At 44.7% G+C, this 23364-nt stretch overlaps 1 protein-coding gene and 1 long non-coding RNA gene across 2 annotated transcripts in view; one reads left to right on the top strand and one right to left on the bottom strand.

Annotated features, from left to right (window-relative positions):
* The window catches only part of LOC308665726, a 183002-nt gene that overhangs the window by 70680 nt on the left and 88958 nt on the right, over positions 1 to 23364 (top strand). The gene's annotated exons all lie outside the window — the stretch shown is intronic.
* On the bottom strand, positions 258 to 10577 carry SDCBP2 (syndecan binding protein 2). The gene is made up of 8 exons (XM_081323885.1): positions 10453 to 10577; positions 7433 to 7520; positions 7222 to 7331; positions 5424 to 5585; positions 3883 to 4058; positions 2316 to 2487; positions 1230 to 1321; positions 258 to 357 (listed from the first exon to the last, which is right to left on the bottom strand). Exons 1-8 carry the CDS (start codon positions 10504 to 10506, stop codon positions 303 to 305), a joined length of 909 nt encoding a protein of 302 aa, XP_081180011.1. The 5' UTR covers positions 10507 to 10577; the 3' UTR covers positions 258 to 302.

Here is a 23364-nt window from a genome sequence, read left to right as displayed (position 1 = left end):
AGAAATGGTATTTTCTCAAAAAAAATCATATCTGAGCTGTAAAATTGACTGCTTCCCTTTCTACTGCAAAAACCACAATTTCAACACTGAAGAACTTTTTTCTGAGTGGGGCAGGCATTAACGGTAAGACAACTTACAGAGGCCTAGAAACTTGAATGCATGTCAAAAGATTAAAGCAATATATTTGTTCATATTTTTTTCCTCTTCTGAAGAGCCTCCATAGAATCATTCCAGGAAATTCCAGAGCAGTTCAAGGCAGTCGCGCATCTCAGGCCGGAGGTAGAATGAAGAGGGCGAAAAAGTTATATATCGGGGATGGAGCGATCCATGGACGACTTTACCAGCCCACGTGAAAGCCTTACAAAAGGGAAGCAAAGTCACGAAATAAAATCAGATGCAATCACATGTCGACCCACTTAACGACCTGTAACTCCGAGCTCAAAGGTCTTCAAACTTGGCCTTTTTATGTCTTGTGGACTTCAACTCCCAGAATTCCTCAGCCAGGCATGCTGACTGAGGAATTCTGGTAGTTGAAGTCCACAAGTCGTGAGGTGGCCAAGGTTGAAGACCCCTGATATAGACTTTAAGAGGAGTGGACTTCAACTCCCAGAATTCTTCAGCCAGGCACGTTGACAGAGGAATTCTGGTAGTTGAAGTCTACAAGTCATGAGGTGGCCAAGGTTTAAGACCCCTGATATAGACTTTAAGAGGAGTGGACTTCAACTCCCAGAATTCCTCAGCCAGGCACGCTGACTGAGGGATTCTGGGAAGTCTACAAGTCGTGAGGTGGCCAAGGTTGGAGACCCCTCCTTCAACATACCTCTGCTTAGCCATTCTACTTCCACCAAGTTGCCTTACATCAGGGGACTTCAAACTTGGCCCTTTGATGACTTGTGGACTTTAACTCCCAGAATTCCTCAGCCAGGCACACTCAATTGTGGTCATAAATTGAGGACTACCTGTAGAGTGTCTAAATCCTTGCCTGCTGTTCACATCTCTGTCTCTCCCCCGACTTTTTCCTTTGCCCTCGTCTGCCAATTGAATGTTGGATATTTGCTGATGTTTAATAAATAAACTTCAGCCCTAGTTTTTGATGCTGGGAACTCAGCGCCCTGTAAGCTGGCTCTGATCTGCAACTGGGAAGGTGCAGGGTGCAAGTGAAACTAGAATTCCCTGATGTAATTTCCCAGCACCGGCAAGAGCTACTTGTTCAGCCCTCGGAGACTTACTTTTTGATCATGTGCTCGAAGATCACGGTGGGGACGATGGTGAGGGTGATGACCTTGCCAGCATTTGCGAGAATCTCGGTGATCTCCTTGTCCTTGAGAAGGGAGACGGTACAATCAGGTTAGGGCTCATTGTAAAGAGGGAGCAAAGCAGTTTTTGAGGGCACCTTGGGGTTCTCTGAGCTGGGTGGTTTTCTTGCAAACGTTCAGGACCCAACTAGGGAGCTTCATCAGTGCTAGAAGAGACTGTGGAGAGGAGGAGGAGGAGGAGGAGGAGGAGGAGGAGGAGGAGGAGGAGGACTGTGGGGTCCCTGGTGCTCTCTGAGCTTGGTTGTTTTCTTGCACACATTTCATGACCCAACTACATAACATCATCAGTGCTAGAAGGGAGCAAGATTTGGTCTCTGTTTATATACTAACTAGAGCAAGCCCCATTCTTTTGAGATGGTACTGGTTCTCCTGCTTGAGCAGGGGGGCTGGACTAGAAGACCTCCAAGGTCCCTTCCAGCTCTGTTCTATTCTATTCTATTCTATTCTATTCTATTCTATTCTATTCTATTCTATTCTATTCTATTCTATTCTATTCTATTCTATTCTATTCTATTCTATTCTATTCTATTCTATTCTATTCTATTCTATTCTATTCTATTCTATTCTATTCTATTCTATTCTAATTCTATTCTATTCCATTCCATTCCATTCCATTCCATACCATACCATACCATACCATACCATACCATACCATACCATACCATAACATAACATAACATAACATAACATAACATAACATAACATAACATAACATAACATAACATAACATAACATAACAACATAACATAACATAACATAACATAACATAACATAACATAACATAACATAACATAACATAACATAACATAACATAACATAACATAACATAACATAACATAACACACTATTATTCTATTCTATTCTATTCTATTCCATTCCATTCCATTCCATTCCATTCCATTCCATTCTATTCTATTCTATTCTATTCTATTCCATTCCATTCCATTCTACAATCTGTTCTGTTCTGTCCTGTTCTGTTGTTCTCTGTTCACTCCTCACCTTTAGACCAATGACGTTCTGTCCGTTCACTTCACAGACGTAATGGTGGATGAGGAGCCCATTCCGGGCCGCGGAGCTGTCTCTGGCCAGTGAGGTGATCTGGCCCTTCTTGATCACGAAACCCAAATGGCCGGTGCTGTCTTTGTGCATGGTCACCGTTCGCTGGAAAGGCCTAGCAAACACGGGGGCAGAGGAGAACCTAGCTCAGGTTGGGCCAAAGAGGACAGGGTCAAACTCTTCTCCAAAACACCAGAAGGCAGGAGAGGAAACAACGGATGGAAACTAATCAAGGAGAGAAGCAACCTAGAACTAAGGTGAAACTTTCTGACAGTGAGGACAATCAACCAGTGGAACAGCTTGCTACCAGACGTTGTGCGTGCTCCATCGCTGGAGGTTTTTAAGAAGAGTGGACAACCATTTGTCTGAAATGGTACAGGGTCTCCTGCCTGGGCAGGGATGATAATAATAATAATAATAATAATAATAATAATAATAATAATAATAATAATAATAATAATAATAATAATAATAAAGTTGGAAGGGACCTTGGAGGTCATCTAGTCCAGTCCCCTGCTCAGGGAGGAAACCCTATACCAGGGTAGGCAACCTCGGCTCTTTTATGACTCGTGGACTTCAATTCCCAGAATTCCTGAGTCAGCATAGTCATAAAAGAGCCGAGGTTGCCTACCCCTGCCCTATACCATTTTGGATAAATGGCTGTCCAGTCTCTTCTTAAAAACTTCCAGTGTTGTAGCATTCACACCAGAAAGGTAGTAGCATTCACACTGAGGCAGGTTGTTCCACTGGTTAATTGTTCTAACTGTCAGGAAATTTCTCCTTAGCTCCAGGTTGCTTCTCTCCTTGATGAGTTTCCATCCGTTGCTTCTTGTTCTGCCTTCAGGTGCTTTGGAGAACAGCTTGACTCCCTCTTCTTTGTGGCAGCCCCTGAGATATTGGATCACTGCTATCGTGTCACCCCTCACCCTTCTCTTCGTTAAACTAGACATCCCCAATTCCAGCAACCGTTCCTTATATGTTTTAGCCTCTGGTCCCCTGATCATCTTTGTTGCTCTTCTCTGCCCTCTTTCCAGAGTCTCAACGTCTTTTTTACATCGTGGTGACCAAAACTGGATGCAGTATTCCAGGTGTGGCCTTACCAAGGCATTGTAAAGTGGTATTAGTACTTCACTTGATCTTGATTCTATCCCTCTGTTAATGCAGCCTAGCACTGTGTTGGCTTTTTTGGCAGCTGCCACACATGGCTGGCTCCTATTTAAGTGATTGTCCACTAGGACTCCGAGATCCCTCTCACAGTCACTACTATTGAGCAAGGTACCCCCTATACTACACCTGTACATTTGGTTTTTCTTACCTAAATGTAGAACCTTACTTTTTTGGGACTGGAAGACCTCCAAGATCCCTTCCAACTCTCTCATTCTGTTAAGAAGAGACCTTGTCAACATCCTCCAGGGGATTGCAAGAAGTGAAACCTCAAAGGTGAGGAACATAGTCACCCTGGCCACAAAACAGGCCTGTCTGACCACCGTCTCCACTTCCCATTCCTCACCTATCACGGACCACCATAACGATCTTCTCCGGCGAGGCCTTCTTCAGCGCCCGCTTTGCCTTCTCCATATTCCATCCTGTGCAGTTCTTCCCATCGATCTGGAGGATCTGATCGCCGAAACGCAGCCCCACCAGAGATGCTGGAGAATGGGCTTTGACCAACTGCACAAAGAGCCCCTGCGGGAGAAGGCAGTGCTAGAGCAGGGGGCTGGACTAGAAGACCTCCAAGGTCCCTTCCAGCTTCTATTCCACTCCACTCCATTCCATTCCATTCTATACTATTTTTTCCTATCCTATTCTATCCTATCCTATCCTATTCCATGATTCTATTCTATTCTGTTCTGTTCTGTTCTGTTCTGTTCTGTTCTGTTCTGTCCTGTCCTGTCCTGTCCTATCCTATCCTATCCTATTCCATGATTCTATTCTATTCTATTCTGTTCTGTTCTGTTCTGTTCTGTTCTATTCTATCCTATTCCATGATTCTATTCTATTCTATTCTATTCTGTTCTGTTCTATTCTATTCTATCCTATTCCATGATTCTATTCTATTCTACTCTGTTCTGTTCTATTCTATTCTATTCCATGATTCTACTGTATTCTATTCTATTCTATTCTATTCTATTCTATTCTATTCTATTCTATTCTATTCTATTCTATTCTATTCTATTCCATTCCATTCTCCATTCTCCATTCTCCATTCTCTATTCTTATTCTATTCTATTCTGTTCTGTTCTGTTCTGTTCTGTTCTGTTCTGTTCTATTCTATCCTATTCCATGTTTCTATTCTATTCTGTTGTTCTGTTCTGTTCTATTCTATTCTATTCTATTCCATGATTCTATTCTATTCTATTCTATTCTATTCCATTCTCTATTCTCTATTCTCTATTCTCTATTCTCTATTCTCTATTCTTATTCTGTTCTGTTCTATCCTATTCCATGATTCTATTCTATTCTATTCTATTCTATTCTGTTCTGTTCTGTTCTATTCTATTCCATGATTCTATTCTATTCTATTCTATTCTATTCTATTCTATTCTATTCTATTCTATTCTATTCTATTCTATTCTATTCTCATAAAAAAAGCTCCAGAGGGTGTTTCTCTTGCATTTAGCCAGGAAACCTAAACTTAAACCAAGCATAGATTCAACACCAAGAATGCTACCAGATTAATTCAGCAGGTCACAATTAAATTATCCCCCATCCTTAGATCACCTCAAAGGGATGAAGCCAGTGGTGGGATTCAAATATGTGAACAACCGGTTCTCTGTGTGGATGCCGCTTCCGGAAGTCCATTCTGGGCCTCAGCAACAAAAAATTAGCTCCCAGTTCTGCTGAAGTGGTGCAAATTGGCTGAATCCCAGCACTGGATGAAGCATTTTATTGCTGGTTTATTGCTAACACCAGTCAGTCCTATTATTTCAATCCTACATCCAGATCCAGCAAAGAAGATCAGCTGGAGAACGACGGTGGTCCCAGGATGGTCCAGAAACTGTAGATTTCCCCAGATCTTACCCTGCTTAGGACCCCCTTTCCAGAACTCACCTTATCGATGTTCCTCAGATACAGCCCTGTCTTCCCACGTTCATCTTTGCAAAGGTGGATCTCGCGCAAGCCTGGTTTGATCTCTGCCCGACGCAACCCCGCGTCACTTCCTGTCACTGGAGCCACCAATGGGCCTTGAGAAGAAGAGGTTGGAGCCACGGCCTGCCAAGAAAGCCAAGTCGAAGAAGCAGTGCAGAAAGAAAGAATTCTTCTCCGCAGATCAAGGAGGTTTGTGAAGGTCCAAGTTAAACTTCAATCCTTAGGGTTGAACCCATCAACCCTTAGGGGAATTGGAGGCTAAAACATATGAAGAACGGTTGCTGGAATTGGGTATGTGTTGTATAATGAAAAGAAGGACTAGGAGTGACATGGTAGCAGTCTTCCGGTATTTGAGGGGCTGCCCCAAAGAAGAGGGAGTCAAACTGTTCTCCAAAGCCCCTGAAGGCAGGACAAGAAGCAACGGATGGAAACTCATCAAGGAGAGAAGCAACCTGGAACTAAGGAGAAGCTTCCTGAGAGTGAGGACAATTAGCCAGTGGAACCACCTGCCTCCAGAAGTGGTGAAAGCTCCAACACTGGAGGTTTTTAAGAAGAGACTGGACAGCCATTTGCCTGAAATGAGCAGAGGATTGGACTAGGTCTAGGAGATCTCCAAGATCCCTTCCAACTCTTTTTTTCTGTTATACTCCTCACACTTTAACCACCAGCAGGACCAAACCAATCCAACAGCTCTGAAGAACATCAAGAACTTCAAGGAAGCAAATTATCGAAGCAAATTAGAAAATTGATGTCCTAACTTGGGCAGCTGGGAATTGTGTCATCCCATTGTCCCTACAGGTACGAATCATGACATGTTGGTGGGATCCTGGACTAATCTTGGAATAATAATAATAATAGTAATAATAATAATAATAATAATAATAATAATAATAATAATAATAATAATAATAATAACAACAACAACAACAACAACAATAACAATAACAACAATAACAACAACAACAATAGTGATGGTGGTGGTGATGGTGATGATGATGTTGGAAGGGACCTTGGAAGTCATTTAGTCCAACCCCTTGCTCAGGTAGGAAACCCTATACCATTTCAGACAAATGGCTGTCCAGCCTCTTCTTAAAAACTTCCAGTGTTGGAGCATTCACTGCTTCTGGAGGCAGGTTGTTCCACTGGTTAATTGTTCTAATTGTTAGGAAATTTCTTCTTAGTTCCAGTTTGCTTCTTTCCTTGATGAGTTTCCATCCGTTGCTTCTTTTCCTGCCTTGAGGCGCTTTGGAGAAGAGCTTGACTCCCTCTTCTTTGGGGCAGCCCCTGAGAGATTGGAAGACTGCCATCATGTCCCCCCTCATCCTTCTCTTCGTTAAACTAGACATGCCCAATTCCAGCAACCATTCCTTATATGTTTTAGCCTCCAGTCATCCCCTGTTCATCTTTGTTGCTCTTCTCTGTACCCTTTCTAGAGTCTCAACATCTTTTTTACATCGTGGTGACCAAAACTGGATGCAGTATTCCAAGTGTGGCCTTACCAAGGCATTGTAAAGTGGTGTTAACACTTCTTGATTCTATCCCTCTGTTGATGCAGCCTAGCACTGTGTTGGCTTTTTTGGCAGCTGCAGCACACAGCTGGCTCCTATTTAAGGGATTGTCTACTGGGACTCCCACAGATCCCCTTCATAGCTTACGGTTACAGGGTATCATTTTCTGTGTAAACGTGAATCTATGTGGGGGGGGGAAAGGTGCACAAAATCTCCCCATCTTCCGAGATTGTGTGTTCAAAAATGCTTACCATATTGGCTGTTGGGATGAGAGCTAGGTTCCTTTGGATCTCCTCGCTGGAAAGGGATAGGCCCATGTAATCATTGAGATCGGCAAGATCTGGGTACAAAACTGGTGGATCTGGAAAAAGAAATGGAAGAAATAGCTCAAAGGATTTCCCAATAGCAGAGATTGTATTAATGATGGCCCAGAGAATTGGATGATGTTCTGAAGTACGTTACCATCTGTTCTGGGTGACTCTGGCATCTCTCTTGCAGTAGGGGCCAGATCTGGGGCCATGGGCTGTGGGCCTACAGCATCGTCCTTGGCCTATAATGGAAGAAATGAAAGAGAAGACAGTAACAATCTGTCAGGGTAATAATTTAATAACTAAACAGCTTATGTAATGATGTAATGGAACATAAGGTGAATGATGCAATGATAGGAATGACTCAGCAGGGTCTGTGTCCCTTTAAGAGCCTGAGTATAAAAGGGAAAGCTTTTGCTGGAGTGTCTCTCTCTCTCTCTCATCCGTTTCCTGCTGTGACTGCTGTGTGTTGGAGTTTGCTGTATTACCATGTGTATGTATATTGTAGATAGTTTAAAATAAACCACCATTTAATATAGATCACTGTTTACTGTGTTTACTCCTAGGTTATCTCAGCGCAGTAAAACTGTGCATGCTCTGACACAATCTCTTAGTTTCACCTCTAAAGGACATACCTGGTTGGTCATCACCTTGGTCATCATAGGACCTTCTGGGAGTTGAAGTCTACACCCTTTCAACTTGCCAATTTTGAGAAATACTACTCTAGAAATGGATCGTTGCACTGTGGGGCAGATCTTACAATCAAGAAACCATTTTTCCCTAATATTAAATGAAATTTGAAAATGAATTCTGCCTATTTCTGCAGCAGAAATAAAACAGAAAATACGAATCAGCCACAACTTGGCCCAATATTATTTTGGAAGTTGTATCTTCAGATCATGATAGATTCCCCCCAGTGTTCTATTCTGCTCCAGGCAGACCACCTTTGGGGTTTGATGCTCAAATTTAGACTCCTTTGAACCAGGAATGGATTGAACAAGATGAACCAGGATCTAAAGATGAAAGCTTCTGAAGGGGCGGGGGAAAAATCCACTTAAGAAAAATGACAGCTCCCGAAAGGGTGTCACTGAGTGAAAGACACACATTTAGAACATAGAACACAGAATAACAGAGTTGGAAGGGACCTTGAAGGTCTTCTAGTCCAACTCTCTGCTCAAACAAAGCAGACAAATGGTTGTCCAGTTTCTTCTTAAAAAACCTCCAGTGCTGGAGCACCCACAACGTCTGGTGGCAAGCTGTTCCACTGATTAATTGTTCACTGTCCTCCATATTTCCAGGTTGGGTCTCCCTCTGACTTTGATGCCCAGAATTCCCCAGCCAGCATGCCTTAAGATGGGTAGATTTAGAACCCTAGAGCTGGAAGGGACCTTGGAGGTCTTCTAGTCCAACCCTCTGCTCAAGGCAGGGGACCCTATCTCATTCTGGACAAATGGCTATCATGTCTCTTCTTGAAAATCTCCAGCGATGGAGCAAGCACAACTTCTGGAGGAGGCAAGCCATTCATTTGATTAAATGTTAGGAAAAAACGTCCAACTATTGGCAAGATCTCAACTATCCGGTTCTGGGTGTTGAAGTCTAGAGATTATCAGATGAGAGAAGTTGGAGAACAAGAAAGGTGACTAAAATTATTTCGTCACGTTCTTCCTGGCAACGATGAGTAACACTTCCCACTCCCAGTGGGTTGGTAGGAGAAGGCCATCACTCGCCTGGTTTTTTTCCAACTAGGACAGGGGTAGGCAACCTTGGCTCCTTTATGACTCATGGACTTCAACTCCCAGAATTCCTGAGCCAGCATGGCTCAGCTTGGAAACCTCTCTCTTTCTCCTCAGTATGGCTGGCTGAGGAATTCTGGGAGTTGAAGTCTACAAGTCATGAGGGAGCCATAGTTCCCCCATGCTGGCTCAGGAATTCTGGGAGTTGAAGTCCACGAGTCATAAAAAAGCCAAGGTTGCCCACCCAATTCCTTGGAAACCTACAGAAGCCTCTCCAGATGCTTTGTACTGAGCTCCCATCATCCCCAGCCAAGGGGGTTCTTAGAACTTGAGAATTATGGGAATAACAGTCCAAGATTTGGAATCTCAGGCTGAGGAAGGATTGATTGATCAGATAGAGAAAGGAAAGATATTTAATGGTGACCCAGCTAATGGGGAAGGGGGCAGCATTTCAGCCCCTTTTTGAAACTCTGATTATCAGCCATCTTTGTTGAAAATGAAACCAACAACAGCTAGAACGTTATTTTTTTTTTTTGCTAGAGCTGGTCCTCAACTTACGACCATGACATTTCTGTCGAAAATGTTAAGGGTGTTTTGCCCCGTTTTACAATTCCCCCCCCCACGGTTGTTAAGTGAATCGCTGCAGTTGTTAAGTTAGCCACATGGCGGTTAAGTGAATCACGCGACACTCCACCCCCCAGGAAACAATGCAAATACATCACAAATGTGAGTCAGCTGCCAAGCGGGCGGATTTTGATCACGTGACCATAGGGGACGCTGCAACGGTTGTAAGTGTGAACAATGGTCATGAGTCCCTTTTTACAGTGCCATTGTAACTTTGAATGGTCGTTAAACCGATGGCTGTAAGTTGAAGACTGCATGCATTTGCTGAAAGTGAAACCACCAATATTAGAACATTAATTCTTTTTGTTCTAGTTGTTGAGGAATGCAATTAGTCCTCGACGTACGACCGTTTGTTTAGTGACCATTCCAAGTTACAACAGCACTAAAAAAGGGACTTACGATCGATCCTCACACTTACAACTAAGACAACATCCCCACAGTCACAAGATCAAAATTCAAGCACTTGGCAACCAGCACGTATTTACAGCAATTGCAGCATCCCATGATTGTGTGATCACCACAAGCAAAGTCAATGCAGGAAGCCACTTATCGGCCGCCCAATTCACTTAACAACTGCAATGATTCACTCAGCAACTATGGCGGAAAAGGTCGTAACGTCAGCCCTGACTTGTTTAACAACCTTCTTGCTTAGCAAAGGAAAATCTGGCTCCGGTTGTGTTCATAAGTCAAGGACTACCTGGACTTGGCACCTCTTAAGAGGCAGAACGGAATCTGTCTGTCACTTTGTCCCTTGCATTGAATTCTGCCCTACTCCGAGTGGTAGTTTCTGCAGATATGTGAAGAAAGAAGTTTTCACCGTCAACATGTGATGAACCTTCATATCTTCCAGAGAGGGATACAAGGTTGACATGGTGGAGAAGGCCGAGTCTCTACAATTGGCAACCGCAAAGGCGCAGGGGACACCGTCAAGGATGAAATCGTCTTAAGTCATCCAGCTTCTTTCCCAAGTCCCGGGTGCTCAGATGTTCCTGTTTGCTTGTAGGTCAACCCTTCAATTAAAAACAACCAAATTAACGAGGTGTGTTTAAACCAGATTTGCATAAAGAGGTTAAACATCCCACAGCCAACTTTTTTAGATGCCGCCCGTTTTTCTCATTACAAATTCTGATTGTGTTCCTTTTTTTAATCCTTTCTCACCCAGGTTTCTGGAACTTGCATATTACAGGAGTACTTGACTTACAAGTTGGTTTAGCGACCGTTCAAAGTTACGACGACGCTGAAAAAAGTGACTTAATGACTCTTTTCACACTAAGAGCCATTGCAGCACCCCCCAGGGTCACGTGATCAAAACTTAGACGCTTTTAATTTTTTCAAGATATGAGAAATGTAAAAGTGTTGCGATGGTCTGTATGAGGAAAAAGACTTAAATCCTTAAGTGTAATGAAAATCTTAACCAGTAAGAATGTTTTGAATATTGTGGGGAAAACAAACTTCAATAAGAATTTTAAACAGGATCTATGAGAAGGCAATCAAGATGGCCAGCTAGAAAGGAAGCTTTATATCCATGTGGTTATGATTTGCACAAATATTAGAAAAATGACTATATTTTTTTATCCAAATAATAAGAATTGTATTAATTCAAGGATGGCAAAAGAGAACATTTTTGGAAGAAGAGAATATCAAGCAAAGCTATCATGTGGACTATAGAATTATAGAAATTAATTGTTATTGTTTTTTAATTATAAACCCAGACAACACGATGTTTAAGGTGGTTATGTAAAAAAAAGTAATAAAACATCTTTTTAAAAAAAACTTAGAAACTTGGCAACTGGTTCATATTTACAACAGTCGCGGTGTCCCATTTTGCGACCTTCTGACAAGCAAAGTTAATGGAGAAAGCCGGATTCGCTTAACAGCCATGTGTCTCACTTAACAACTGCACTGGTTCACTGCACCACTGTGGCAAGAAGGGTCGTAAAATGGGACAAAATATACTTAACTGTTTCCCTTAGCCACAGAAATTTGTGGTTCGTAAATCAAGGACTATCTGTGGATTGATTTCATTTAGTCTCATTGAAGATTTCAATTCTAATTTAATGCGCTTGATTAATCCGATCGCTCCTGGTCTTAGAGAAGGACGAGCTTAATCTAGGTTGCCGGAATACAGAATAACAGAGCTGGAAGGGACCTTGGAGGTCATCTAGTCCAACCCCCTGCTCAGGCAGGAAACCCTATACCATTTCAGAATAATGGCTGTCCAGTCTCTTCTTAAGAAACCTCCAGGGTTGGAGCATTCACAGCTTCTGGAGGCAGGTAGTTCCACTGGTTAATTGTTCTAATTGTCAGGAAGTTTCTCCTTATATTCTAGGTTGCTTCTCTCCTTGATGAGTTTCCCTCCGTTGCTTCTTCTCCTGCCTTCAGGCACTTCGGAGAACGAATTCTTACTTCGCCTGGGGTTTTGAGTGCTGAAATTCCCCAGAGAAAGTTCTCAAGCATCCCAAACCCCAAAAGAGGATTTCCAGTTTCACAAAACCAGCACCGCCATGTTGCTCAAAGGAAAGGATGAGTCACTTCAATAGGCCGGGAAAGAAAACTGGATCTATCTTTCTTTCCTTTCCGTGTTGCGCGAATGGAAAAATAAGCCGGGATTTTGAAACAAAGCTGCAGAAACCTAGATTCGCGTGCAATAACTGTCTGAGATGGCCAATATTGACCATAGCAACCCAAGAAACGATTCCTTTCCAATGCATGGTTGGCTGTGGATGATGGGAATGAGAATCCAATATTTCTGGGGCCTAGGAGGCTTTGCCACGAAAGTCAAGGCGACGTGGAACAGTTAGGTAGCGGGGGGAAATTGTGAGTGGAAGGGACACAAAGGAGACACCAAAGGCCCTCAGGAACCACGAATTTTGCTAGAAATTAGAACATTTAGTCCTCGATTTACGAACAGAACTGAGCCCCAAATTCCTGTTGCTAAGCGAGACCTGGGTTAGGTGAGTTTTGCCCCATTTGACGACCTTTCTTGCCTCCGTCGTTAAGTGAATCACTGCAGCGGATAAGTGAGTCACCCGCTCGTGAAGTGAATCTGGCTTCCCCCGCTGACTTGGCTCATCCGAAGGTTGCAAAAGGAGGATCACGTGACACACACACCCCGGGGAGGCTGCAACCGTCGTCAGTACAAGCCAGTTGCCAAGCGTCTGGATTTTGATCACGTGATCGTGGGGATGCTGCAAAGGTCGTAAGTGTGAAAAACGGCCATGAGTCACTCTTTTTTTCAGCGCCGTTGTAACTTGGAATGGTCACTAAATGAGCTGTTGTAAGCCGAGGTCTAGCTGTATTAGAAATCCAGGTTTAAAAATCCCATCCTGACTGGCGCTAAAGGGATCCCGGAATCTCCGAAATGAGAATATGGTGGACTGGCGTGTCTCAAACTTTTCCATTTTAAGGTGGGTGGACTTCAACTCCCAGAATCCCCCAGCCAGCAAAGCGGAGATTCAGTTTTCTCCCCAGTGGAAGCACCTGGACAGAGGAGACATGCTACTTTTCTATCTATTCATCGTTTATCTATATCTATCCATATCCATCAGTCTATCTATCAATCTATCCATCTATTATCTATAAAAAGGTAAAGTTTCCCCCGCACATGCGTGCTAGTCGTTTCTGACTCTAGGGGCCGGTGCTCATCTCCGTTTCATAGCCGAAGAGCCAGCGCTTGTCCGAGGACGTCTCCGTGGTCATGTGGCCGGCATGACTAGACGCCAAAGGCGCACGGAACGCTGTTACCTTCCCACCGGAGTGGTCCCTATTTTTCTACTTGCATTTTTACGTGCTTTCGAACTGCTAGGTTGGCAGAAGCTGGGACGAGTAACAGGCGCTCACTCTGCTACGCGGCACTCGGGATTCGACCCGCCAAACTGCCGACCTTCCGATCGACAAGTTCAGCGTCCTAACCCACTGAGCCACCGCGTCCCTCTATTATCTATATCTATCCATATTTATCTATCCATCCATCCATTCACCTATCTATTCATCTATCCATCCATCTATCCATTCATCTATCCATCCATTCATCTATCCATCCATTCATCTATCCATCCATTCATCTATCCATTCACCTATCCATCCATCCATCATCTATCTATATCTATCCATATCTCAGTCTATCTATCTATCCATCTATTATCTATAGCTCTCCATATTTATTTATCCATCCATCCATTCACCTATCTATTCATCTGTCTATTCATTTATCCATCCATCTATCCATTCATCTATCCATTCATTATCCATTCATCTATCCATCCATCCATCACCTATCCATTCATCATCTATCTATATCTATCTGTCTATCAATCTATCCATCTATTATCTATATCTATCCATATTTGTCTATCCATCTATCCATCATCTATCCATCTATCTATCGATCTAATAATGGCCACCATCTTACCAGAGGGTATCTCTGACAGCGTACAATATGAAAAAGATAAAACTGTAGTATCAATAAAATGCTACAAAAATCCAATGGTTCCTCCAACATTAACCTTACACTTTCCCCCACCAAGCCAATCTTTTCCATTTACCTGCACAGGTACGTTGCACCTACAAACCCCGTTGGAGGAAGCCGTTTGGAGGAGGAGGAGAAGGAAAAATAATGCCCCCCAAAAAAAGAGCCAGATGGATCCCCCTGATGCCAAGCCAGGTGCCTTACCTGTCGGACTCCTCCGATGAGAATGCTGTTCCTGGCTTCACTCCTCCCAGCCTTCCAGCCAGGTGATAAGAGAGGCTGGGAGGGGAGGAGAGATCAGCTGACTGAGAGCGAAACTAAACTAGGTGGCGAAAGAATCAGGTGAGGCTACCTGGCTGACCTCGGGGAAAGAAGCTGGCTGGGGTTTGTTCCTTCCACACCTGGGTGGTTTCTGATCTGCTGGGTGATGAAAATGACATGTAGGTGCCAAACAGCACCAATTTCCAGGTGACCTTGGAGGAGACAAAGTTTTTTGCTCTAACCCCCTTTTTTCTCAACCTTAGCAACTTTAAGATGGGTGGACTTCAACTCCCAGAATCCCCCAGCCAGCAGGCTTTAAGATGGGTGGATTTCAATTCCCAGAATTCCCCAGCTAGCAGCCTTTACGATGGGTGGTCTTCAGCTCCCAGAATCCCCCAGCCAGCAGGCTTGAAGTTGGATGGACTTTGACTCCCAGAATTCCCCAGCCAACATGCTGGCTGGCTGGGGAATTCTGGGGATTGAAGTCCACTCAAGTTAAAGTCACTGAGGTTGAGAAATACTGTTATAGGCAAACTACCCAGATCTGCCCAGGCAAGGCGATCTCTGCAGGGCCTCTTTATAATATAACTAGTAGCTAAAACTCCAGCTACCAAACCCAAAGGCTTGCAAAGGAGCTGTACCTCAAGAAAGTGCAAACCTTTCCATACCCCAGATTTTGAGATTGCACGTTCAGTGCCTCTGGCTAGCTGTTTCTATGCAAGGGCTCTCCGTGTCCAGCCCAACTGCCTCTCCATCCTTCTTCCTGTGGGCACGGCCCCAGAGCCTGGCACCCAGAACCCATGGCCACCCATGAGGGGGGACATGATAGCAGTCTTCCAGTATCTGAGGGGCTGCCCCAAACAAGAGGGAGTCAAGCTGTTCTCCAAAGCACCTGAAGGCCAGACAAGGAATAACGGATGGAAACTAAGCAAAGAGAGAAGCAACCTGGAGCTAAGGACAAACTTCCTGACAGTTGAGAACAATTAACCAGTGGAACCACCTGCCTCCAGAAGTTGTGGGTGCTTCATGCCTGGAGGCTTTTAAGAAGAGACTGGACAGCCATTTGCCTGAAATGGTATAGGGTCTCCTGCCCAAGCAGGGGGTTGGACTAAATGACCTTCAAGGTCCCTTCCAACTTTATTATTATTATTATTACTATTATTATTAAATAAAACTTTTATTCATAAAACATGAAACTCAGTCAACTGAACACTCAAACTGACTGGCACTGATGGTTGACACGGGTTGCTGCCAGCATCCCAGGTATCAACCATGTACCTCCTTAAAATGTAAGATGTTCCGAGTAGCGCAGTTTTTTGTAGCTTTGCTGGAGTGATTGCAGGAAGCTGCAATTTCTTGATGTGTTTTGTAAAGTTTTTGGACATAGTTCCCTGTGCCCTGATGACATCATCATCATCATCATCATCATCATCATCATTATTATAAAACTTTTTTATATATAATCACCTCATTTTTATATTTTCTATTACATATTTCATTATTGCCCATAAAAATAGCTTACACATTACTTTCCAAACTTAAAATTTTTTATATATACTCACATCATTTTTATATTTTCTATTACATGTTTCATTATTGCCCATAAAAATAGCTTACAAGTTAGCTTTCATCTATAGTTTTTCCCAAACTTGCAACAGAGCATATCACAAAGTATATACCTTAAACACATTATCCACCTTCTTATCACACAATAGATATACATACCAACCAAATAGCAAATCATAACCTTCAAAATTTCAGTAAGCACTACTACAATTCTTCCCAATTAAGTTTTCGTAATTATCTTAAAATTAAAACAACATAAAATATTACAAAACATAATTATTTTATATAACTCTACATTTGAGGGTGAAAAATATATCCCCAAATATTTAACCCTTCTAACAATTTCAATTCCCGTTTACTCTTCTAGAACCACCCTTTATAATCCTTATTACATTATTATCTCCTTCAGTTCTGCAACTAAATCTTCAGGCTTGTCTCGTTCGTCTAGAAGCAGCACGCCTCTTCCAATTTCTGGCCTCCTCCAGTGACACTGAAATTTGATCCACTCCTGTAACTTTCTCATCTGTCTGCATTGTTCCTTCAGCACCTTGTAGATTCTCTCTGTGTCGTTGAGACTCTCTCTCACCTTTCTTCTTTGTAGATTCCAAAAGTGGTATGGGGGCTGCTTTTAAAACATTACTGTAAAAATCACGTGCCTGAATCACCGTAGTAAGACGATGCCTCATACCTTCATAGGTCACCACCATACCCACTGGTATCTCCCATCTAAACTTGATATCACGTCGTCTCAATTCTTGTGTCAAAAAAGCAAATTCCTTCCTTTTTCTTAAAATTCTTGGAGGGATCTCTTTTAAAATCAAGACTTTTTGCTCAGCAATTACAAATTCAATGTTGTAGGAGGCTTGAATAACTTCATTTCTAATCACTCTCTTTGTAAAATAAACCACCACATCTCTGGGTAATTTCCTTTGTCTTGCAATCCACGAATTAACACAGAAAATTTTATCTATATCTTCCGTTATTTCATCTGCTGGTCGTCCCAGCACCCCTTCCAGAGCCTCAGAAACTATTTTCTTCAAAAAAAAATTAGGATTTTCTTTTAAGCCTCTAATCCTTACCGCAAACTCCATCTGATAATACTGTACCGAGGTCAAATCACAATCAATTTTCTCTACCACATTTTCAGTTTCTGTCATTTTTACTTCCAGTCTAGTATCATTTTGACTGAGATCTTCCACTCTTTCATCCAAATTCTCAATACATATAGCCATGCCTTGAAATGCAGATAAAATGTCTGCTCTTATTTCTGTTAATTTCTCTGTAATCTTTTCATCCATAACCTCAGCTAGTTTTTCTGTTAACTTCTCCTCCAACTTTTTATCCATTATCTCAGCAAATTGTTGCAATTGCTTTTCCATAATCTCTTGCATCACATTCTGCAAATCTTTAACTGTAAGGGCTGATGCAAATACGGGTGCAGGGGGCAATAAGGCTTGCAACAAAGACTGCTGCACCAGAGCAGGAACTTTAGAGGATATAGCCACCATTTTCACCCACTATTGTTTGCTACGCACTTCCACTTTCAAGCTCAGCAAAGTCCATTGAGTTAAAGATCAAAAAAGCATTTTCACCTAAATCTCCTGTATCGCTCTGCCTGCGTCCTCGTTCTCCAAAGTTCTTTCTTGCTAGCAGGGATGGTTGCGGACGCCCTGTTCTGCTCCAAAAAGCCCGGAGCAGAAGCACCTCGCAGTCCGGAGCATGCCCAGGCTTCGGGGGGGCTCAATCCTTCAGCCGCCAAAACTTTAAGTTCTGGCGGCCCCGGAGAGCTCTACCCCTACCTGGGCGCTCACCCCCTCCTCTTCTCCCAAGGAGGGGGCTTCCGAGCCACCGAAACAGCTGATCGGCGCTGTTTTCGGTGGCTCTACGGAGCCGCGAGGCTGACAGCCGAAGAATGGCTGCCTCCGGCGACGCCTTGCCATCCGGAAGTCACAAAGTTGTTGTTGTTGTTATTAAATCCCGATCGCTGGCTTTGGGAGCCCAGTGGCAGACTTCAATTCCAGAACCTTCACATCACCGGCTGGAATTAAAGCTATTTCCGGTAATGTTCCCACACCTTGAGGGATTGAAAGGCGCAGAAACTTCTAGATCCTCATGACAGCCTGGTAATTCATGACCTATGAATCTGGGAAGGCTGACATCAATTTTGCAGGCAGGTCTGATAGCATAACAGAATAACCGTGTTTGAAGGGACCTCGGAGGTCTTTCTAGTCTGGCAGGCGGGTGCTTTGCTTCTGGCAACCCCTACAGTTCATGGGGCCACATCCAGAAATTGGGAAAGTGGGGACAGAGCAGACATCTTGACCCCTAAACGCCATTGACCTTGATGGAGACAGTGGATAACAGGACCTTGGAAGGGACCTTGGAGGTCTTCTAGTCCAACCCCCTGCTCAGGCAGGAAACCCTATACCCCTCCAGACAAATGGTTGTCCAGTCTCTTCTTAAAAACCTCCACCAAATAACTTCTGGTGGCAAGCAGTTCCGCTGGTTAATTGTCCCCACTGTTAGGAAGTTTCTCCTTAGTTCCAGGTTGCTTCTCTCCTCGGTGAGTTTCCATCCGTTGCTTCTTGTCCTGCCCTCCGGTGCTTTGGAGAATAGCTTGACTCCCTCTTCTTTGGGGCAGCCCCTTGGATACTGGAAGACTGCTATCCTGTCCCCCCTCGTCCTTCTCTTCATGAAACGAGACATACCCAGTTCTAGCAACCATTCTTCGTATGTTTTAGCCTCCGGTCCCCTGACATGTTTGTCGCTGTTCGGTGTCTGACATCTGCAGGAAACTCTTTTGCTGAAAATCCAATTAATGCGAAGAAGAACTTAGAAGCTGAGTCATGTTCCCTATTTTCCAAGATATCCAGGCAGCTGAAGCAAACTGAAAATATTTGCATTTCCCTAGTCCTCAAGTTACCATTATTCGTTTAGTGACCATTCAGAGCTACAACTGCACTGAAATAGTGCGTTAGAACCGCTTTTCACACTTTACAACCGTTGCAGGATTGTAAATTCACACGCTTGGCAACTGATTCCTACTTATGACGGTTGCAGCGTCTCGGGGACATGTGATCCACTTTTGCGACCGCCTGACAAGCCAAGTCCATGGAGGAAGCCAGATTCACTTAACAACCGTGCTACTCGCTGAACAACTGCAGCGATTCACTTAACTCTGGCAAGAAAGGTCATTAAATGAGGCAAAATTCGCTTCAAAATGTCTCACTTAGCGACAGAAATTTGAGACTCATAATTCAAGCACCACCTGTGTCTTAAGCTTGGAAAGGAGGCCACTTGGAATTCCCACCTGGCTGCTTTCAGCCCTTGAGCAGAAGAGGAGGAAGAGAAGAAAAATGGACTCAAATCAACGTTTGCAAACCAAATTTATCCTGCACTAGGAGATCAAAGGAAGAAATAAAAATTTTGCACACGTGTGTATTGACGTGTAGTGGACTACTCCGTAACCCAGTGAATCACTTTCGCTCCATTTTCTGGACTGGCATAATAGACTGAGGCAAAAAAGGTTTGCCCCGACAGGCTCAGCCACCCCAGATCCTGAAGGGGAACTCAAACCAGTTGTAAAGATGTTGTAAAGATGTGGATCTTGGCTTTTTCCCTTCTCTGGTTAAACGTGTTGTGTGTGCAGATCACGTGTTGTTTGCGTGGAGGGAGCCAGGGTGAGGCCGGCGGGTTCCAACATTTCAAGCCAGCATAAATGGGCCGCTTTCCAAGGGTGCATCAGCAAATCTGCTTTCCCCTTTTCCACATTCCACTGGCCCAATTTAGGAGACTTGGATTAGCCCAAGGGTAGGCAACCTTGGCTCTTTTATGACTCGTGGACTTCAACTCCCAGAATTCCTGAGCCAGCCACACTAAGGGGAAAGGGAGAGGTTTCCAAGCTGAGCCATGCTGGCTCAGGAATTCTGGGAGTTGAAGTCCATGAGTCATGAAGGGGCCGTAGTTCCCCATGCTGGCTCAGGAATTCTGGGAGTTGAAGTCCACGAGTCATGAAGGGGCCATAGTTCCTCCATGCTGGCTCAGGAATTCTGGGAGTTGAAGTCCACAAGTCCTGAGGGGGCCGTAGTTCCCCTATGTTGGTTCAGGAATTCTGGGAGTTGAAGTCCACAAGTCATAAAAGAGCCGAGGTTACCTACCCCTGACCTACAGCATCCCCTGATCAAAATTGATCTGCTTGGCAACTGGCTCATATGTACAACGGTCGCAGCATCATGAAGGGGCCATAGTTTCCCCCATGCTGGCTCAGGAATTCTGGGAGTTGAAGTCCATGAGTCATGAGGGGGCCATAGTTCTCCCATGCTGGCTTAGGAATTCTGGGAGTTGAAGTCCACGAGTCATAAAAGAGCCAAGGTTGCCTACCCCTGGTTTAGCCTAAGACAGCGTCTATGGAGATTCTCCATCATCCAAGTCATAGTTGTAGCAAAGGTGTTTTTCCAAAAGGCAACTGGACTTTTGTGGGGTTTTTTCCTTGAAAATGTTTCACTTCTCATCCAAAAACCAAGGAAGTCCAGTTGCCTTTTGGGGAAAACACCTTTGGGAACGCCGAAGGCAGTGTTTCTCAAGCTTGGACACATTAACAGGTGTTAAAACTCCCAGAATTCCCCAGCCCTCCTGCTTTGAGAGGGGTGGACTTCAACTCCCAGGATTCCCCAGCCAGCAAGCTTTAAGGTGGGTGGACTTCAACTCCCAGAATTCCCTAGCTGGCATGCTTTAAGACAGACAGGTCAAACTCGCAACGTCACGTGACGTCGCACAATGTATTGGGACAGTTTTGCCATTGCCGGCAGTGCGGTGGGCGCGGCTTCCACGTGACACGTCTGGCCCGCGGGCCGCCAGTTTCACACCCCTGCTTTTAAGAGTTGTCGACTTCAATTCCCAGGATTCCCCAGCCAGCATGCCTTAAGAGGGGGTGGACTTCAACTCCCAACATGCTGACTGAGGAATTCTGAGAACTGAAATCCGCATCCCTTAAAGTTGCTGAGGATGAGAAACATCGAATCAAGCTGTTGCTAGGATGCAGAAAATGGAATCCTTTCTCAACCTCTCTTTGTGTTTGTGTGTGTGTGTGTGTGTGTGTGTGTGTGTGTGTCTTTGTGTTTGTGTTTGTGTGTGTGTGTGTGTGTGTGTGTGTGTGTGAGAATGCCTTTCTCAACAGCACCACCTGCTGGCCACTAGCGCTACCATCCATTGTAGACACCCACCCATTGTAACTGGGAGTGGAAGGTGAGTGTAACTGCAAAAAATGTAAGACTTACTCACCACAATTAAGCCTAACATTTTTCCCGCCCTCCAAGACGCTTGTTAAGTGAGTTTTGCCACATGTGACGACCACTTTTGCCACAGTCACTAAGTGAGTAACACCGTTGTTAAGTGAATCCAGCTTCCCCATCGCCTTTGCCGATCAGGTCACCAAAGGGGGGGGGAATCACGTGACCCCGGGATGTTGCAACAGTCCTAGGTACACGCCAGTTGCCAAGCGTTGGAATTTTGATCAGGGAGGCTTCGACAGTCATGTGAAAAATGGTCACGAATTGGGGGAGGGGGCGGCGTCACTAAACGAACGGTCGTAAGTCGAGAACTGCCTGGTTCTCTCTAATGCTCGGTGCCTTGGCCCCTCCTTGTGTTTTTCTTTTTCACGGACTAAAAAATTGGGAAGCCGACGCGCTGGAAGCGGAAAGCATCAGCTTCCGCTGGAAATCTAGGTTGACTTGACCTCCGAATCCTGCACAGTCTGGGAAAGAGGCGATGGACTGCAGGGCTGCCCGGAGACAAGGAAATGTCAACTCAGCTGTTTGGCTTTCCAAGAAAAGGGAAGCTATGCGTGGCTGTTGAGGGGGAGGCGGGGGGGGGGCGGAATGCCTGTTGTACTTTCACTAGGCCAGGGGTAGGCAACCTTGGCTCTTTTGCGACTCCTGGACTTCAACTCCCAGAATTCCTGAGCCAGCCACGCTGAGGGGAAAGGGAGAGGTTTCCAAGCTGAGCCACGTTGGCTCAGGAATTCTGGGAGTTGAAGTCCGCCAGTCATGAAGGGGCCTTAGTTCCTGCACGCTGGCTCAGGAATTCTGGGAATTGAAGTCCGCAAGTCATGAGGGGGCCATAGTTCCCCCATGCTGGTTCAGGAATTCTGGGGGTTGAAGTCCACAAGCCACAAAGGGGCCATAGTTCCCCCATGCTGGCTCAGGAATTCTGGGAATTAAAGTTCACAAGCCATGAAGGGGCCACAGTTCCCCCATGCTGTCTCAGGAATTCTGGGAATTGAAGTCCACGAGTCCTGAGGGGGCCATAGTTTCCCCCATGCTGGCTCAGGAATTCTGGGAGTCCATGAGTCATGAAGGGGCCATAGTTCCCACATGCTGGCTGAGGAATTCTGGGAGTTGAAGTCCATGAGTCAGGGACGGGGCCACAGTTCCCCCATGCTGGCTCAGGAATTCTGGGAGTTGAAGTCCATGAGTCATGAAGGGGCCATAGTTCCCCCATGCTGGCTGAGGAATTATGGGAGTTGAAGTCCATGAGTCATGAAGGGGCCATAGTAACCCCCATGCTGGCTGAGGAATTATGGGAGTTGAAGTCCAGGAGTCATGAAGGGGCCACAGTTCCCCCATGCTGGCTCAGGAATTCTGGGAGTTGAAGTCCATGAGCCATAAAAGAGCCAAGGTTGCCTAACCCTGCGCTAGAGACTTTCCCGGGCCTAAAACGATGCCTTTCTCTTTTCTGGCTGTAAGATTAGCCAAGCTCAAAGCCCCGAAAACCCTGGTGAGATGGTCTCCAGATGAAGAACAGGATGGAAGTGGCTAAATAATACCCTTGGCCAGATCATTGTAGCTCAGGGTTCAAATGTGGGGTCCTTGGTGCCCTCTGAGCTGGGTGGTTTTCTTGCAGACGTTTCATTACCAGACTAGGTAACGTCATCAGTGTTTGAAAGGGAGTGGGGTTTGTGGAGAGGAGGAGGAGGAGGAGGAGGAAGAAAAATACCGAGTAGTTCATGGTGCTCTGAGCTTGTTTCCTTGCAGACATTTCACGACCCAACTGGGTAACATCATCAATGCTACTGGTATTTACCTAGTTTGGTAACGAAATGTCTGCAAGAAAAGCACAAAGCTCAGAGCACGAAAAACTCTACACTTGAAGACCCCCCCATCCTAGAAGTTACTGCTGATGTGTGTGGGGGGGGAAGGGGGGGAAAACAAACTTATCTCTTCCTACCTTCACCCCTCAGGACCTCTCTACCTGTTCTCTCCTTGTCATTATCTGGATCGGTGGGAACACTCCCCTGAACCTTCAGCCCAGTGTTTCAATTTTTCTAAGGAATAACTCAGTTGGAAGGGACCTTGGAGGTCTTCTAGTCCACCTCCCTGCTCAGGCAGGAAATTAGATCAGGGCTGATATCTTGCGGGGGAGGAGGGGGGAAAGCAA

The sequence above is a fragment of the Vipera berus genome, assembly GCF_964194415.1.
Source record: "Vipera berus genome assembly, chromosome: 3".
In the NCBI taxonomy this organism is placed as follows: Eukaryota; Metazoa; Chordata; class Lepidosauria; order Squamata; family Viperidae; genus Vipera; species Vipera berus.
This window is presented reverse-complemented; position numbering and strand designations above follow the sequence as displayed.